This window comes from Pezoporus flaviventris, unplaced genomic scaffold (assembly GCF_033815535.1).
Source record: "Pezoporus flaviventris isolate CSIRO_AGI_PZ_B2104156 unplaced genomic scaffold, CSIRO_AGI_Pfla_v1 ptg000176l, whole genome shotgun sequence".
Lineage (NCBI taxonomy): Eukaryota > Metazoa > Chordata > Aves > Psittaciformes > Psittacidae > Pezoporus > Pezoporus flaviventris.
This window is the reverse complement of record NW_026892724.1, coordinates 905,049-924,594: the sequence shown is the minus strand read 5'-3', so window position 1 is coordinate 924,594 and position 19,546 is coordinate 905,049. Positions and strand designations below refer to the sequence as shown.

Below are 19,546 nucleotides of genomic sequence, written 5' to 3'. Positions count from 1 at the left end.
ATTTGCTTTCCAAAGAAACCCCTGTACCTGTCCTTCAGGGACTTCGGCACGGAACACTTCATACCCAAGGTTGTTTTCCATCTCCTTCACATTAATCTCCCTCACCCTTCTCTGCAGATATTGGCTGAAAGGTTATCCCCCAGCTACCCTCACCCCTGATGGGCAGAGCAGGGGGTGAGGGTGCAGAAGAGCAGAACCCACCATAGGGAGCCTCCAGGCAAAGGCAACACACGGACATTGCCATGGCTGCAGATCACCAGGCTGCTTGCCTTCAGAGCCTGCCTCTCCCTGCTGCTTGTCCTGCCCTGCAGCAGGGGCAACAGACACGGGGTGGATCGTGCCGAGGCTCCGCAGACCCCAGCACACCAGCCCTGCTTCCTTGACGCTGTCATGCCACCTCTGATCCCTGCCATATCGTGATTCCTTACAGGTTTAGCTCTGGTGGCGGACAGGCCCATGACCCTGCCTTGCAGGCTACCAGCTGGCTCTGATCTCTTCAGCTATCAATCATCTGATGCTAAGATGCAGATTTTCCTGCAGTTCGGGAAGAAATACTTTGTGGACCTACTGCAGGGCATCACTCAACATAATGCTGAAGTTATTGTCACTCTATGAGCTTCACAGGCTGAGAAAGTTGGGGCTGTTCAGCCTGGAGAAGACAAGGCTGTGTGGAGACCTCAGAGCAGCTTCCAGTGTCTGAAGGGGGCCTACAAGGATGCTGGGGAGGGACTCTTCATTAGGGACTGTAGTGACAGGACAAGGGGTAACAGATTCAAATTGAAACAGGGGAAGTTTAGATTGGATCTAAGGAAGAAGTTCTTTACTGTAAGGGTGGTGAGGCACTGGAATGGGTTGCCCAGGGAAGTTGTGAATGCTCCATCCCTGGGAGTGTTCAAGGCCAGGTTGGACAGAGCCTTGGCTGACCTGGTTTAGTGTGAGGTGTCCCTGCCCATGGCAGGGGTTGGAACTGGATGCTCTTAAGGTCCTTTCCAACCCAAACTATTCTGTGATTCTATACCTAAATCCACTCAAAACCTACTCCTATACCCTACAACGTGGATACTATCACACTTGCTCCAACTAAGGAAAGATCAAAGTGCTGATCATTCCCTGAAAAGTTGCTTAGAAGAAGGAGAGCTGCTAATACCGGAGCATGTGGTTGGGAAGAAGCAGAGCCTGTGGTACATCAGGCTGTGCAGAGACTAAAAGGTAACACCACCTTGAAAGAGCCATCTGCCAAGCAAGGATGATGCACCTCCCACCTAAAGGCAAGGGATTTTGAAGGCATTAGGGAGATGGCCCAAACGTCTGGCCCACAAGACAGCTCAATCTGTTCTTCCTTGTCAGCAGGAGCGACTTCACAGGGAGTGATAATGACTCAGGGTTCCAGCTGCACCAAGCAATGGGTGTCAGCAGATGTGCTGCACAGTCTCTAGGTGAATCTGGCATCACAGAGAAGCATCTTGAAGTGTTGGCTTTTAGGTTGCTATGATCAAATTTAATACAGAATGTGTTCCAGCTGGGGAAGAAACAGCTCTTTTGGATTACGAACCACTCATGGTTTTCAAATATCCATTTCCCCCAAAGAATTAAGTCTATCATTCAAACTGAACGAGCACTGGCAGCTCTCCCCTGAACAAGTGATGGGGGAGAGACAGAAAGAGAAAGCTCATGCTCATTTAGGAACGTGGTAAAGCAGAATGTGTCTGTGGAGATCAGGCTGGTGGGAACAGGTTAGCAATACTCTTATTGCACACTGGGGAAAGAAACAGAAAGGTGTTCAGCATAAAAATGAATTGCTTGTCACAGTAACAGCCCTTCAGATATCTGTTTCCTTCAGTAGAAGGGGAGAGAAGACAGACAATAAGCACATATTGCCGACTGAGTCTTAAGCGTTTAATGCTTGGCAGCAGCTCCCCAGTTTAATCCTCTTCTCCCCAGTTTCTCCAACCATCTTTCATCATTTAGCAATCCTCTAACACCAGGCACTGTCCCATCACTGCGTGACTCCAGACCTCCTGGAGCTCAAATCAAACTGCTCCTACTTGAAAGTGTCACAGAGGGGGAAGCAGTTCGACTGAGCCTCGGGAGCACAATCCCCGATACAGGAGAGATAACTGCAAATCCACTCTCCACACGTACCCAACCCATGACACGCAGATTCTACCGCAGGCAGACTCTGCCGGCTCCAGAGAGCGCAGCAGAAAACTGAAAGCAATAATCATTCAAATGCTCCTTTGGGAAGGGAGCACTTTTTTGGGCAACGGGGCTCAGATGCCAGTGAAGCGGAGGAAATTGCTTCTGGCAAATACAGGTAATTCGGCAAGCGAGGAGCGATCCTGGGAGGAACAGTTCAAGAAGGTTAAAACAGGAGCAGCAGTACTAGTGGGGCAAACCACTGCTGGTCTCTCCTCTTCTGGATGCCTGCAATTAATTTTAACTGGTAAAGGTAATCTGATTACATACTATTTATTGTTACTTCACATAGCTCCTGAAGGACTTGCATCGTTTAACGCGAGGAGTCCCAACAGGCCTGTTAAAACAAACACGCACATCCTACCTGCAATTATTATCCATGGGCTCCAGGAGACCCAGGGAGCAGTTAATGAGCAGAGACTGCTATTCCAAGGAGAGACACTTTGTTATAATAAGCAGGAAGAAGGTGCCCTTCTATCTTCCCAACTCTCTTCCTAAAAAGCGGCTGTGGCAGGTGTGTTATGACAGCCCAGGAGGGAGATGCAGCTTGTAACGCCAGGCAGCAGACTTCCATCAGCAGATAAGATAGTGCTGGAAGGGCTTTGCAGAACAGACAGTGCGTTCTACTCTGGGTTCTAAAACTCCTCATCCCTGATGTGGGTTTATCTATAGTCCAGACAAGCAAACATCACCTCTCACAGAACATTCTCAGAAATGACCTGGTCCTTAACGTGAGCCCAGATGTGAGGGCAGAATTCAAACATAGAGGAACCTCAAAAGAAAGTCAATGGGATTAATTATGTGTTTAGTATGCAACAGAATGGGAGGTTCTGGGCCTGGACACCTCCTGTCAACCCCTATCCTGCTAAGCACTCAAGTTTGTGCACATGAGCTAAGATTCCTAATAATCAACAATGACAGAACCTAAATACATGTTACTTGTGAATGCAGAGGGCCAGTGGCCGATTACCATGTCTCAGCTGATGAGCATGAACACATCAAGCCATGGTAACTCCACCACTTGAAACCATCTGTCCATCTTCTTCCTTTTCTCTCCCGCACTGCTGAAGTCCCGTCAACAAGACCCTGGCTGAAAGTCTCCAAATGCTCTCCAGCATGTTGCTTGACAGGATTAGGTATCAAAATAATCTCAGCAAATTGGGAAAATAGCCTGAAATAACCAGGATGCAATCCAATAAGGACACACAATGTGTTTCGCCCTGAGGGAAGAACAACGAACCATGAAGCATAAAGAATACATGGTTTGCTGCAGCAAACAGTGTTGAGGCATCAGCAGATCACAACTGCAGCTCCAACCAACAATGCAGTAATGGTGGAAACTGGAGCAAACCCCACCCCAGGATGGATACAGGGACATGGAAGGGCTCATGGGCTCCACTCTGCACCAGCAGAGCCTCAGCCAGGGCACAGACTCCACCAAGAAACATTTGGCTCATTTGGAGACATCACTGGGGAGCAATGGCCCTGAGAAGGCCACAGAACGTGCCCTGTAGTTAAAGCTGGAAAGGTCTGGGGTTGCTCAGCCTTGAGGGGGGAAGACTGAAGGGAATTTGGCATCGTTTTGCAAAGAGGCAGAGAGATGCTGCAAAGCACAGGATGGCAAATCCTTCTGCACAACACAGGAGAGGCCAAGCAGTCACAGCTTAACTTGCCCCAGGAGAGCGAGGTCAGACACCAGTGCAAGCTTTAACACTGGAGAGCACTGAAGCAGAATGCCTGTGATGACTTTCCAACATGGGGTAGCTTAGGGATAGCTGAAGAAGGGAAGGATTAAACAACCTCTCACTGTTCCTATTTTATTCTGTGATTACTCATCAAGCTGATACGAATTGCAGGTCCCCAAAAAAGCCTCACGAAGATGCCCCTTGAGACGCACCGAAGTGATTCCGAGGGCAGGAAGTGCTATGTCAAATGCTTTCTGATGGCTCTATTCCCTGCAAAGCCCCAGAGCTACCTTAGTGACAGAGCACATCACAGTTACAATTTTGGATGTACACAGAAGTCAGGAAATTAAAAATGCCGGTTCCCACAGCAACCAGGATGCAGCCTGCCAAGAGAGAAGGAATGTTCTAGCCTAGTCAAAAGGTGTTAATTTTAATGCCTGAAGGCAACTTCCACTTCCAGATGCCTGAAGAAGGCCTCAGTGAAAGCTCTCTCGATCCTCAGTTTCTTTGTTCCTGAATTACCTGCTCTTGCTCGTGGGACACAGCAGAGATTTGAGTTTGGAAATGGAGACGAGAGGCAGACAAACCAAGGCTGCTGCGATGACCATCACCAGGAATGCTGTGATGCTGGAGCACACTCCGTTTCAGCACTCACACTGTGTGTGCTTGCCCATCCTCCAGCTCTGTGAAGCAATGAGACCCCCAAGAACAGGGCAAGAAAGAGGCATAACTCAGGTGTTCTTAACCGCATGTTTGTATTAGAGTGAGGAAGTTATGGGTATATCGAGACTGGTATGGAAATAACCTCTGCCTTTAGAACTTGGACCTGAAATACCTTCTTTTCCCTGCACTGAGTTTCTTCCCCTGTTTTTCCTTTGGGAGCTGCATTACAGGGTGGTTTAGGGTGCAGCAGATCGTTTGAGAATAAAACATCAGAAGAAGGATGAACAATTTTAGTAAGTCCAAAAAAATCCTCCCTATTCTTCACACTGATGCCTCCAGCAAAGGCTAAAGGGATTTTCCTGAGCTTCCAAACAATTCACTCTAGCAACAAGAACAATCCCAGGAGGCTGAAAGGGGGTGTGTTTTAAAGGTATCAAGGTCTTCAAATGACAAATGCCTTCCACAACATTCTGAACACATAAATCCAACCTTGAAACCCATGACAAATCTGGAAGTCGGCATCCTAGAGGACGATGTTAAACCTAGTGATCAAGTGAGATACGAGACTGCTCATCACAAAAGGCAGTAGATATCTATAAAAAAAAACAATTTGGAAATAAGGACCTGGAGAAATTCTAGAAAAGAAAGTTCTGGAGCAGGAGCTGTTTGAGATGTGATCGTCTAAGGGTGAACAGAAGAATGGCAGAATCTACCAGATACATAATGAAGGTGGCAAGAAACTTCAGCAGTAGCATAAAGAGAGATGTGCTCATAGAATATGGGTTGTGTTGGAAGGGACCTTAAAGCTCATCCAGCTCCAACCCCTGCCATGGGCAGGGACCCCTTCCACTGGAGCAGCTTGCTCCAAGCCCCTGTGTCCAACCTGGCCTTGAGCACTGCCAGGGATGGGGCAGCCACAGCTTCTCTGGGCACCCTGTGCCAGCGCCTCAGCACCTTCACAGGGAAGAGCTTCTGCCTAAGAGCTCATCTCAGTCTCCCCTCTGGCAGGTTCAAGCCATTCCCCTTGGCCTGTCCCTACATCCCTTGTCCCAAGCCCCTCTCCAGCTTTCCTGCAGCCCCTTCAGGCACTGGAGCTGCTCTCAGGTCTCCCCTTCAGGAGCCTTCTCTTGTCCAGGCTGACCCAGCCCAGCTCTCTCAGCCTGGCTCCAGAGCAGAGCTGCTCCAGCCCTTGCAGCAGCTCCATGGCCTCCTCCGGACCCGCTCCAACAGCTCCCTGATAAAGCAGTTATGTTCTAAATGTGAGATCTACCACAGCAAAGCAAGTTCTGAACCTGCCTCAGCTCTTCAGAAGTTTCAAGAGTGGAAAAGGAATGAATTAAAACCACAGAAGATCAGTGGGGTTTTTTTGCTAACACGGTTTATAGCCATCCATCTCCTCTGAATAAACAAGGCAAGGCTAAATACAGAGGGATACAGATATGAAAACCAGAAGCCTCAAGATATTTCCAACATAAAAATGCAGAGCGAAAAGCACATTTGAAAATCCTCTGCACTTGCTCTGCTGTTTTACATAGCGCACATCTTGCAGGTGGGCTCGTGTCTGCAGCAGACCCTGTGGAAAGCATCTGACTGCAAACGGTGGCTGGAAGACAAAGAGCCCTCAGCGTTTCTGAGAGACACATTCTGACCAAGGCACGGGTTTGTGTGCAGTCAGGAGCTCCAAGCGTGGCATCCAGCTCCCTACGTTCCGTGTTACTACCAAGCTGCCACAGCGGGTGCCGGTTAAGATGTTGGATGAAGCCAGTTGGAAGAGCCAAAGCTCCAGCTCGGCTTTCGCTGTGGAGCTGCCACCGACGCCTCTGTAATCCAGCGAGGAAGCGGTGAGCAGTCCAAGTACTCCCACTCGCAGCTGCCTTTTAATCACACGCTCGATATCTCTGAAGATTAGACAATTATTTCCGCATAATCAGGGTCCAGAATGAGGCACAAACAACATCCATAACGGGGTGATTAAACAGAAAGACGAGAGAAGCTTGAAGAGAAGGTCCCTTGAAGAGAGACAGTTACAGCCTGGACCCATCCCCTGCGCACACGTGGCTTGCTTCCTCCACGCCACTCTATGTTCTACTCCGCAGCATCTTTCAAAGAGGTCCCAAAGAACCCTCTCTGATCATACCATCTCCACACAATTTCCTTCCTTTTTTGCCTTTGTTCGCTGCTCTAAGGGCTCTTTTCCTAAATGTTCTTGTTTCCTCCTCCTCCATTTCGCTGTGCAAAGTAGTTCTGACACATCCCAAGACATTCTTCTACTGTAAGGCCTCATTAAACTCAGGACTCTGTTCAGGGTCAATGGAAAGTTCATGAGACTCGTAAGGAAGCCTGGGATGATTAATGGCTTTACCCTGAGACAACGTGGAGTTTGCCTGGCCTCCTGCTAAAGGCAGGCTCAGACCAAACCCTTGCTGCCCACTCCGTGCAGCTCTCCTCGTATCTGAAGGGCTGAACCCAACAGGACACTGGAACGTGCGTCTGCTCTTTGCTTCTGAGCCAAGGCTGTTCCCCATGGGGTTTCTCGAGTTTGTTTCTGTTTCTAAGGTGTTTCTCATCTCAGCTGAGGGGAGATGAATCTGTTGGGTTCAAATACATTATTTTTGTCAAGAATGCTGCCACAACAGCGCTGACCGGGTCCAGCTCGAGCAAGAGTGTCTGAAGAAGGCCCCAGGCCACTACATGAGACATTAATGATTTTTTTTCTGTTTAAACTCTTTAAATGACTGTTTCAAGCTGACAAGTTACAACCTGAACCACCGTAATAAGCTTAAATCTCTGCATGAATTTAGGGCTCAAAACCCTCATGTTTGAGCGCATGCTTGAAACAGCACGTTTGAAGGAAGCCACCATTCTCAGCAGGACCCAAGGTGAGAGCAGAGTTGAACACATCTCCTATGACAACCCTGGTGCCTGGAAGGAGTGATCTTTGGCAGGTAGAAAGCAGGGAAAAGAAACACATGACAGGCATAAATGTCAGCTCTAACATGATTCATGCAACCAATCTCCAACAGTTTGGTACTGGGAGGATATCCTGATTCACTGCTTCCTGCTGACAGGAAATAAGTTTACTGCTGCAGATTTCAGTGACAGCAAAAGCCAACGTCAACTCAAAATGCCCTTCCTGAAAGTAAGATTCAACTGAGTAACATTATGCATAGAAAGAAGGATGATGAAGTCAGGGAGCAACAGTGCTCTGGCAACACCTTCCTTACAGTATGTTTTTCTCTTTAAAGAGCCCATGGAGCCAACCATCCAGTGTCATGTGCAGCAGGAATAATTCAGCATACAAATTCAGAGAGCAATTAGTATTATTGTTATTATTATTTGAATCAGATAAAAGGACACTCCAGGGGTTTGTAATTTTGTGATCACAGGGAAAGAGCCTCACAGGCAGGGCAGAAAAGTTGCCCCAAATGATGGCACAATTGGAGGTTACCATTTCTCCTCTGGTAGGGTGGATATGGCTAAATTAATATTTTCATGCAATTACGTTTCCCATGTTAAATATTCATACATCAACTCCTGCTGCTTCTAGTTGAGGTGGGCACATTCCCTGCCTGCTCCATGGCTTCTGAGCTAAACCACTGAGGAAGGAAGCAGCCATCTGGAAAACGCACGAGGCAGAACTGGCTGCTTGAAGGGACCAACTCTGCGATGCGGAGCCTTCTGTGTCCAACTGGGTCCAGCACTGGAGTGGCTGGCAAAGAGCTCTCTACCTGCTGAAAGGAGCTTGGTGTGCCAGGTCCTGCAGGGAGATGTCACCTGAACCTCCGTCCAGAGCAGAGGCTGGGATGCTCCCAGCATCACAGAGCAGGGGAATTGCGGTGGGATCGCCCTGCATTTGCCAGGGGAAAAACACCTGAAGGTTTCTGAACGCCAGGATCACCTTGGTACGTTCTAGAGGCCTCTCTGGCCATATCCATGTGGTCACTGCTTTTCCTCCCCAGCGCTTCAAACCCTTTCCCTATCCTGGAGAGCCAAAATAGCAAAGGATTTCCTGGCAACCGAGAGCAACGACCTCTTGTGCGCAAAACAAACTGTCAGGACAGCTGAGGCCAAGGGCTGAGCCGAGTACGCAAACACTGCCTGAGCACTGCTTCTTCCAGGAACTGTTATCCATCCTGCGCAGATAGCGCTCCGTCACCACGCAGTCAAACGTGGGACAACATCGGGATGCAGCCTAAACACGTTACATCTTTTAGCTCCAGCTGCTCTCAGGTCTTCGCCACCCGGGCCTGCTGACCTGGCTGTGTCCTAGATGTGACGGTTGCGACATGGATTCACATCAGATAAAGCTACAGAGCCTCACAACGATGCACAAACCCAGCATATGCTGAGAAAAGCAATGGCATGATTTTAAGTATGATTTCAAATGAAGAGAGGGGAAAAAGGGGGGGGGGGGGGGAACCTAGTTAAGGATTGCTATTTTTATACGAACATTAATACACTAATGTGTAGTTCGGTGGTGAAAATGACTAACAGCACAGCAAGGTTCCATATTTACTTGCTGTCACTGATTTCAGAGCAAATTGGCTCAGGTTAAAAGTCAAAGCAGGATTCTTCTGCTGCCAGCACTGCACACTTCAAGACATATCTGAAAATCAGGCTTCTTACCTTATCTTTGTTAAAAGACTCTGCAATCCAAATGTAGCTGACAGTTCAGTTGATGCACGAGCAGAAATAGATGCCAGCTCACTCTCCCATAGCCAGAGAAACTCTGTAAAGCTAACAGGAGTTTAAAACCATTTTGTCAGAAAAATAAGTGGTTCTGACAGGCGCAGGGAGCAGGCAGATGAGAATACAGCCACCTAATGCTGGGTACCACAGGACAGGAGCATCTTGAAGCATCTCTCCAGCAGCCTCACTCCAAGGAATTCAACACAGTCTAGTGTGAGATGTCCCTGTCCATGACAGGGGGCTGGAATTGGATGATCTTAAGGTCCTTCCCAACCCAAACCATTCTATGATCTTAATGTTCACAGCACCAAAGACGGGAATGGTGAGATGCTGGGGTAGGAAGGGTAAAATAACTGGGAGCAGAATCCACGCCTGTGCACCTCCAGCCTTCACCCTTACCCATGGCCCAGCTACGCCATTTAACTTTAAACAAGCCTGATTCTAACAGTGGCCAGATACTCTGCAGGTCTTCCTTGAGAGCGCTGCAGTGTGGAGAGAAGTGCTGCAGATCACCCTGAAAACCCCACAGTGGTGCAGCCACTCCGACTGGAATCTTGTGGTGCAGGTTTTATACTAACAGAGATCATCCTTCCACCCTACTAGTGTGCTCTGCCCACTTCCATGGTGTAATTTCCAGGGAAATCATCACACATCTGAAACAGCTGCAAGTATAAAACATATTTACCCCACTGGAGGGCATGGAATGGGATGTTTAGCACAGTGCATCTTATCCCAAGCATCACACATGAATAAATAAAGCTTCTCAAAGGACCACAGCTAGTGGGTTTAATGAAAGGGCTTTCAGGTTGCAATGATTGTGAATTACAGCAATCAGAAGACTTCTGTACAAATAAGCCACATGAGAACATGGGAGAATCTTGATGAAATTGATGCCCTAGCAATAGAGCCTGGAGGGCACCAATGACAAGGAAGAAAGTTAAGACCAAGTCACCAGATCGAAGTCCAAGTGAGTGGTAACGCGGCCCTCCTGTACAGAGCAGCCCTGCACTTACTTGGGTAGTGGGCAGCTCTGATCTCCGGCTATGAAGCAGCATGGAAACTGCACAGATACCCTCCCAGATGTGAGCTGCTGCCTTCCAAGGCAGAGGAGAAAGGAGATGAACTCGGGTGGAGATACGAGAGGTTTCTGCCAGTGACTTTCCTGCCATCTGGGCAGATGCAGGGCAGGGATGCTGGCTCGGGGCTGTTAAGAGCAGCAGAATGCTATGAAGGAGCAGAAAGTGAGTGTTTATTTTGTATTTCTACTTCGATTAGAGAGAATATTTGATAAAGACCATCTCCCCCCTTCCCCCAGGCTGGCCTCCACGGGAGCATCGCATCCACAACAGGAAAACGCATCACCCTTCAAGAGCTCAACTGCTTCTCGTGCACACAAACACTGTGAAAAGTTCCTCCCCTCCCACATGGAAGCAGCTGCAGAGAAATCTCTGCTTAATATTGACACCTCCAGCCCAGAGAGCACCCAATTTGCCTCCATTACATCCAGTCTGGAATCAGAGATGCACGATGTGACAGGAGGGGGAAGAGGCAACAATGAAGAAGGTGAGTAGTGCCCTGTCCTCCTTTCTAGAAGTCTCTGAAGACAAGAGGGACAGGGCTGCAGGAATGGATTGCCTAATGCTCCCATTCCTTCCCAGCCACAGTTACAAGGAGGAAAAGCTCATCAGGAGTCTGAAATGTACCACGTAGCTTCTTTTCTGCAACTGTCTGCAAATCCTTGTGCTCCCAAGCATTTTCCTTGAGAGTGCTCACCCGCACGCTGCAAGCAAACGGAAGTACTGCCAATTGTTTCAGCATGATAAATGCATTTAAAAGCTTTCAATACTTTGCCTGTTTATAGCACGTTCCTTGAGGAATTTTGACAAGTTTGCCAGAATGGAAAAGTCACAAAACGCTTAAATCCTGCTGAAGTGACTGCAAATTCATTCACAAGTAAGAAACCTGCTGCTCCTGGGGTGTTGAAAGGGGAAGGCAAAGGGCAAACAAGCCCAAACCACTGCTCCTGACCGAGTGAGAGTGGACCAGAGCAGGGGCTGGTCACACAGAGCCTGTGCTGGCAGTACAAGGCACACGTCCAGAACTCCAGATACCTCAGCAACTGGCAACGTGGCTTCCACACAACACGCAGCATTGCACAGCCAGATGTGACTTAACGCTCTTGGTACTTCTGCAGGAACTAAAGAGCCAAGTGCCTCACCTGGAACAACAAAAGGACTTGGTGGTGGCGGCACAAGCAGAGCACCAAGGTTTCTCTCTGTGCTGTGGCTAAACTAAAAGCCAGCCCTTCGTCTAGCATCTCCAGCAGGGCCACCTGCCCTTGCAGTCCAGAGGCCAAACCGGACTGCTGCTCCTCAAGGTTTTGGCCATTCTAGCAGACCTGGGATGCTATTTCCACCTGCAAACATTCATTCCCACATGTACCTTTGCAGCTCCCCAAAGCTGCAAGGTAGGGCACAGTGAGCAGAGCAGGGAAAAGCTCTGAGTGCAAATGAGGAAAGAGGCAACTTATATCCTCCAAGGTCAACAAGTATCCCACTGGAACAGGCAGGGGATGGCACTGAAATGATGCAAGTGGCTCATACAATGAGAGGTAATCTGCTAAAGAGTACAACTAAACAGCCCAGTAAGCACATGGTATAAAGAGCCTTTACTATTGATTCAGACATTCAATATTTTATGGGATTCACATCTTGCTCAACAGTGGAGCAACAAGAGAGAAAATGCTCAGTTTGGTCATGTCCTGCTGTCTATCTGATCAGAGAAACAGCAGCATCGTCAGGTTTGGACTGCCTTCATGTTTGAATAAAGACACTGGTTGGTTTTAGCACTGTTCTCAGACATGCTTGGTGCTAGGTCTGTACACAGGTGATACAGGCTGGGCATTGAGGGATGTTTGTAGGAATGAGATTCCCGGCGATGGGATGTGGGCAGGTAACCCCTAGGAGTTGTATTGGAAGTGTCATAAAAACAGAAAGAGGAAAGAAATCAAGGCCACCACAGGTACCTCAGTGCACTGCAGAGACAGGAACGGACACGGATGTGTGCCCTTCAAAAACCCCAAAGCAACTGCACCCACCCTGCTCCAGGACTCACCAAACATGTTCCCGATGTGGCCGTTCTTGGTCAGCGGTCGCAGTTCGTTTTTCCCAAGTGCATAGAGTTTGTAGTTATCCCAAGCGAATTTCATCATCTGCAGAAAGAAAAATTGAGTGGAAGTGCTTAACAGAACTGCGAGCGTCCCGGGAAGGAGCAGGGGTTTCCCATTCACTGCTGAACCCAACAACCAACCCGTTATAAAACCTCAGCTGGCACCGAACACTGAGCACAGCGCTGCACTCAGCGGTTTGCTGGAGCCTCAGACTCATCCTGGGCAGAGCTTGGGACCGGCACATTCCTGCACTACCCCAATTCCCAGCACGATGGGAAGATGTCTCCATCTCAGAAGTCCTGACCTTTTCCATGGAGCAGCAGTATTTCAGAACCACTGGGGTTGGAAGGGACCTCTGGAGATCATCGAGTCTGACCCCCCTGCCAAGGCAGGGCCACCTCCAGCAGGTTACACAGGATGGGGATTAAAATGGGCTAAAAACCTAAGGCCAAAGCTGAGGCATCCCCGATTACAGGGATGTTCCCTTCTTGGTTTTCCCATTTCTTTATCATAGCGCAAATAAAACTTGATCAAACTGCAAAAGCACTCCCACATGCAGGCCCACGAAGGAACAGGATGCACTTAACACAGTAGTGAGCAAAGGAGAAATTGGCCTTTGTTTAAGGACTGCACTGAAGTTTTCTATGAATTAACCGAGTCCGCTCATAAAGGAGAAAGGGGAGACCCAGGACATTTTGGTGTCTTCCTATGAAACTCAAACGTGCTTCCTCAAGCGAGTCCTGAGATGGGCTGGGTGATTTCTGAGAAACCCCTTCCAACTCCAACAATTCCTTTTGGGACATCTGCACTGTCCTGCCCGGGCTCAGCCCACTGACCTTTGCCTGAGGACCGCAAGGCAGTGTCTTTGTGCAGGTTCCAACACACACAGCCCCAGAGCCCAGCACAGCTTTTTCTGTCCTCCTGCCCCTTTGGCTCCAGCTGGTAGGAAAACTTAAACCTCCAAGTACCCCGTGCTCAGCAGGAGGGCCTGGGGTTGTCAGCTTCTAAGGAGCGCCTTAAAGAAAGCTGCCCTTTAGAATACCCACAGCCTGACAAGGAGCAGTGGCGGTGACCTGCACCTTCTTTGCTTCAGTCCCTGGCAGAGAGCTAACCAAGGGGAGAAGGCTGCTTCCGAGCATTGACAGGATTCTCCACTGCCAGCCAACAGAGAGAAGAGACCTCGAACACGCTTCACTCAAACAAGACATTTGAGAGAAAATGACAGTTTAAACCAAATCATTCCTCTACAGAGCACCCCTGTCTAGTGCCTGCAACAGCATTTACTGCTCTGCTTCAGCACCAGAACACGTAGGCTTCTTTGGTCTGAAACTGCCAGCATCGTTTCAGCTCTTACTCTCCTTCCCTCCGGCCGAGTGCTCCACAAACCCAACACCGCAAGCCTCTGGCAACCTCCTCTCCTTCACTAGCACACACACCCCGAGAGCCCCCCCACCACATCCCCCCTCCCCTTTCCAAACATCAGCCTTCCAAAGCAAAGTTTCCCAGAGCTGCTCCTACGGACGAGGATAAACATTTGCTGAATCGATTGGTAACGTTCGGACTCCGGCACCACCGAGAGAAGGAATGTTGGGCAAACACAGCCAGCGTGGAGCAGTCAGTCACTTGGAGCGCTCTGCTCCCGAGAAACTGAACCATGGCCAGGCAGGGAGCGGGGAGAAACCTCCACGGAATCCATCGAACACATCTCCATCATCTCACTTGAGTTTGGGGGGGGTTTGGTGGCAGCATTACTGTGAGCGGGAAGTTCTCATTCTTCATTAACCTAACAGGGTATGTCTGCACTCCCTCTGATGGTACTGAGTGAATGCTTGCATGTCTCAGAGCTTGATCCTGAAGCTTACTGCTGGGAAGATGGTGTTCCTATAATGACAGCTTTCCCCCAGTGAGTGATAGGGCTCGTGCCCCGGGCAGGAAACAGCCAGGCAATCTGTTCGCTTCACTTCTCTTCTAAATCAGAGCTGAGGAAGGAGGACCCACCCTTCTGGCACACAGACAGCCTGGACATGGACAGGATGTGGAAATGGCTCTGCTCTGCTGCGTGAAACTCCTCGTGTTGCAATTCTGAATCAGCCTCATTTTAAGCTGAGTATGAAACCCATGTCCTTCCCTCAACTTTAACTGCTCCATCCCAGCGGGGCTGAAGTTCCTTCTGCAGAGCCTGCACCAGACGCAGGCCCCTCTGCCCCATCCCTGGCTCTTTGGGACCAGCTCACTGGTACCTCTATCACGGGCAAAAAACTACCCCAGGTTTCCCTCCAACAGCCACTTAGATCCTACCAGGGCAATTCCCTCCTCTCCTGCTGTCTCCTGGCACAAGGAGGAGCTGCGTGAGGCTGCTGCAGAGTCCCTGGAGTGACTCACTGTCACTTTCATCATTTAGGCCATTACCTTTTCTTGTGCTTTGAATTAATACATTTATTCTTTGCCTATTGAAGCATGTAAGCTGCATTTGTCACAGTGCTGCAAAAGTTCCACTACAAAACGATTTCCTGGGCTGTGCTGGCTGCAGTGTCTAAAACTCCCCTTCTCTGTTCTGCCCTGAGCTGATCATCAGGCAGGGGATGGATGAGGCTCTGCGGCATCAAACTGACAGCTTTCCTATACGTGAGCAGGATTTTGCTCACTGCTTTTAAACCCTCTGTGTTTGGGAGGCAGGATGCATAACGTGGTACCCTTCCATTTTCCAAGATTAAGCTTTCCTCCCTCTAATGATGGGTCCAAAAGCAGCCACGGGAAAAGTTTAGAAGCCAAAAGCATCTGCACCATTCTGCCCATTCTGGCTTTCTGCAGCTGTCTTTTCAATCCAAATTTAGCAGTTCCACTTCCAAACCACTACAGAGATTCATCAAGTTTCTAAAAGTGGGGACTCCACATTTATATACTGCATGCAGGACTGAGATGGAGCTTTCAGAAGCTTTGACAGAGGTTCCGAATGCCAAGCTGAAGGAGAAGGGGATGGAGCCGAGAGGTGCAAAACTGCACAGCGAGGTGCTCAAGTCAGCTTTGCGATGAGATGCCAACGTTAGAAGCAAGTATTTTATGTCGTTGACGTCATGAGAGATCACAATACGTCAGCATTAGCATTATGCCAGTTTAGATCTGAAAAATGGCACCAGAACCACCAAAATTATGGAAATAGAGCCATCATTTTAGATTTTGTTCTAACCAGTGTGCCTTCTGATAGACAATCATCTAGCTGGCCCTGAGACTCGCCGCACCCTGGCTTTCAGCTGATCTATAGCAGAGACTGCCAAATTTATAATGGAACTTGTCAGGTTGGCTCTTTTCTATAACCTGAGAGGGAGTTTTTACCTTCAGAAGTTTCAGCTCCCGGCCAGATGATTACCTGTTAAATCAACTGCAAGGAGCTAAACTGAATCCTGCCACTTTGATCATTCAAGCCATTACCTTTGCTTGTGATTGCTCCAGCCAAGCCCAACAGAGACATCACTCACAAGCCCCCAGGTATGTCACAGGGGCTGCACCCTGCAGCCATGCGGAGCCAGGTACTGAAGGCATTGTCCTGCACCAAGCTCTTTGCTGCTTCAGGGTCTTCAACTACATCTTAGCAGGGTCCTGACACTTCAGCGTTCAGGTTGCACAAACCCAGTGTAGAACAAGGTTAAAACTGCTTCCAGGGCTTTTCTTTTCAATGTATGGAAATACTGTCATTTGGAAATCAGCTTTACAAGCACTCTCCTTTAAAATACTGGGTCAAACACTAAATGCTTGTGTTCCTTCATAGATTACAGGAAATCACACAAGTATTTAATGCTTTCCACTGACACCCCAAACCTCTCCATCCTAATGAGCACACCACAGCAGCACCTACGCTGCTACCACAGCTTTGCCCATTCTCCCATTACCATTTGCTGTTGATGTGCCTTAGCAAGACTCCTCATGCTTTCTGAGCTCAAATATGCCAAACCACACACTGGAAGTCCCCACTCCAGGCCCAGGAAACAAAAGCATCTTCCCTGATTTTCAGGGAACCTGAGGTCATGGAAAAATCAAACTCCAATGGAAAGGCAGTCGGGAAGAATTCAGCCCCAAAAGACCTATAGCAAGTGATCCAGCTGGTGAAGAACCAGGGCTCAGGATAAAAACTTGACCAAGGAAGTGCTTTCACCCTGAAGAGCTGTGCAAATGTGATGTTCTTTAAGACGTAATAACTGAACCACTGACAGTCCCTGGTGTCCTGTGCTGGCAAAACACAGAGAGATGAGAAGGGAAAAGACCAAATCCCCCCCTTCCACTTGCCCTCCTTTTGTTGGCAGACTCGGAGCATTCCCACACAGCTATTTGATTAGCTTTGTCCATCTCGGCTGGGATAATTAGCAAATGCTTAAAAGATGAAATCTAAATATAGCAACCAAGCAGCCCTTTCCATGTACTTCCAAGGAACATTACACAAAGCCATTATTTTCACAAGGTAACCACTTTTGTGGCTCTTTAATCTCGTTTCTTCAACTCCCCTTCAAATACTGAACCATTAGGCTAGCTCAGAAATTCCCAGGGGGGTTGCAGGTTTGGTGGTGGTGGGTTGGGTTTTTTTTCCAAGTAAAAAGGGGTGGTGGGTGTACTTTTAAGTATTTCTTTCCCAATTGCATTTCTTGCTTGGTTTTTCCCACCTCAAATTACCGGAAAGGTTTCTCTTCCTTTCTCAGCAGGAGGAAGATGACTTGTCATTACTCTCAATTTTAGGACCTGTTCTTTCCAATATCTAACCTTCCTGCTACCCCAGAATAGCCCTTGTCTGGGCTGGAGTTTTAACCTGCAATATAATGCCATTTTCCCCAGCTGTATAAAAATGATTTGCCAGATGCAGAGAAAAAAAGAGGAACCAACTGTCAGTCTTGCAGACAGTAAAAGTCTGCCCGAGCACATCAGGATGAGCCATTCCGATTGGGAATGATGGATGGTATTGTCTCCTAATCAGACTTGCATAAACTTGTATAATTCAGGATTGGCTGTGGGAAAGGTAATGGAACAGCACCATGTTTATTATCTGCTGCTGCTTCAACATTATCATATGGAGATATATATATAGACACCTCCATACAGACAGCATGGCAGAATGTTATACAATACTAGAATTTAATGTGAAGCTGAATAACTTCTCAGGCCGCTTCTTTGGGACACTGCCCTTAGAAAGGTTTTTATATAACAGCAAAATCAGAACAAAAAGGCTGCGTGTTAACTCCAGGTGATGGAAAGGTTCCATTTAGGCAACATTAATATCCACTCACTGGCTTTTCCCTGCCGAGTTTCCGAGCCTGTTCCTCACAAAACACAGTGCTTGAGCACATGAGAGACGTTACCAAGCAACCCTCGGGAACGGACACCAACACTGATAATCCATTTGGAAGTAATTACCTTTTATAATTAAAGATTACAGTAAATCCAATAGATCCCAACAGGAACTTGAGCAATTTAGTGACATGCTGGGTAGCCCGCCTAGTTTATAGCATCCATGTTAGCTTCTGCCTTGGAATAAACCAGTGAATTGCAGCTGTTTTCATCCATGGCCTTCACACAACTGGTAACTCCTGAGAGCCTCATCTCAGTGTCCATCCAACGTGATCATGTTGATTGAGCTGATGGTGAAGGGGTGACTGCACAGGAAACCTGAGGCTGTTTGTACCCAGTGCCAAAGCCAGGTGGAGATAACCTCATTGACTCCAACAGGAGGGGTATTTCCTCTCTGCTTCCCATTCCTGACCCTCCCCGTACACCCTTAGGTGTAAGAGGTGATGTGTGCGGTGGGACGCTGGGATTACACATGCTGTACCAGGGTAGGAGGTCAATCAGCCCCCAGATAACACAGGACTGGTTCCTGTTGCAAACCCACCTCCTCCAAAGCAAGTTCCTGCACAGACACCCTTTGGAATGATGCTCAAGGCTCAGGAAAGCCTCTGCTCTCTGACAGCTCCCTTTGCCACTGCTGTACTCGCTTGCTCCCTAAGCACGAGATAAAGGCTGGTGTTCCCCAGCCCAAGCACCAGCCTGAGCACACAGCTCCTCCCATGGGCTCCAGCTCCTGCAACAGATCCTAACCCCAAATTTCAAAGCATGGCAGCCAACTGCCTGCAGATACAGCAGCTGATTGTTCCGTGTTAGATGGGCGAGAGACACTGGCAATTACTTGCTACACGTAGCTGCATCTGTAAGCAAATATAACCGAGCAATTCAGGCAGCGGGTGAGTGGGGCTTTGCTTCAGCTGTGTCTGGCAAAGCCTTGGCAGCTTGTTTTGCAACTTGCACGGGTGGTTTTTATCACATCGGCTCACTCCCTCCTGCACAACAGCCAAAGACACAGCAGACCATGGCACAGAAAACTGGTCTCCAGCACTGCAAGCAAAGGAGGAATTCTCTATGAAGTCAGGAGAAATCACCTTCCATCAGACAGCCACAGGGCTCCTTCCAGCAAGCTGCAATAAAGGAGAGCTCCAGGTTCTGCTCCCAGGCAGCGGGTGCAGCAGGGTGAAACAGAGCTCAGAGGGGCAGGGGGAAGCATCCTTCCCTCCCTCCCACCACAGCCAGGAGAAAAGCAGGACCTGAACACTGGGGGAACTGAAGAAACCCAGCACAGAGTCCAAGGTCGTCAGTGTTAGTGACAAGGACAGAAATAGAAGCCAAGAGTCTTCCTGACTCACAGCCCCTGCTAGGGAAGCTGAATAGGAGAGAGAACAGCTCAAAACACAATTAAAGTAACTCCTAATTAAATTCCTCATGCAACTAGATTTAACTGTGTCAAGAGGGGAAAAATAATAATCCTTTGATAGGGCTGTCTGAGGCATTAAGACCCAGCTGGATCCAGCTGCATCTAAATCAGGAAACATGTCAGCAAGAGCAGTTGATTTTGCAGTTAGTTTCCTAATGAGATGCCAGCCTGCAAGGGGACGGCAGCGGGTCTGAGAGCAAAGATGCAAGTCTAGAGCAAGGCACGGGGTGATTTAGTGGAGTGACGAGCAGAGCTGGAGCCTCATCTCCTTCGCTTCCCGGAATGAGAGCTTGTGGGAAGTTGTAAGAGAAAGAAAAGGGATTTGTGTTCTCGGCCACCCCAATGCTGTCAGCCTCTGGGACTGATCAAACACAGTATCCCAGAGCACGGCTGAGCTGA

The 19,546-nt window shown here is 48.6% G+C and overlaps 1 protein-coding gene across 1 annotated transcript in view; it reads right to left on the bottom strand.

Moving 5' to 3' along the window:
* MAN1C1 (mannosidase alpha class 1C member 1) overlaps positions 1-19,546 on the bottom strand; it is a 57,679-nt gene that overhangs the window by 26,500 nt on the left and 11,633 nt on the right. The window contains exon 2 of the mRNA XM_061480134.1: positions 12,348-12,444. Within this exon, the coding sequence (XP_061336118.1) occupies positions 12,348-12,444 (97 nt within the window). The remainder of the gene's footprint in view (positions 1-12,347; positions 12,445-19,546) is intronic.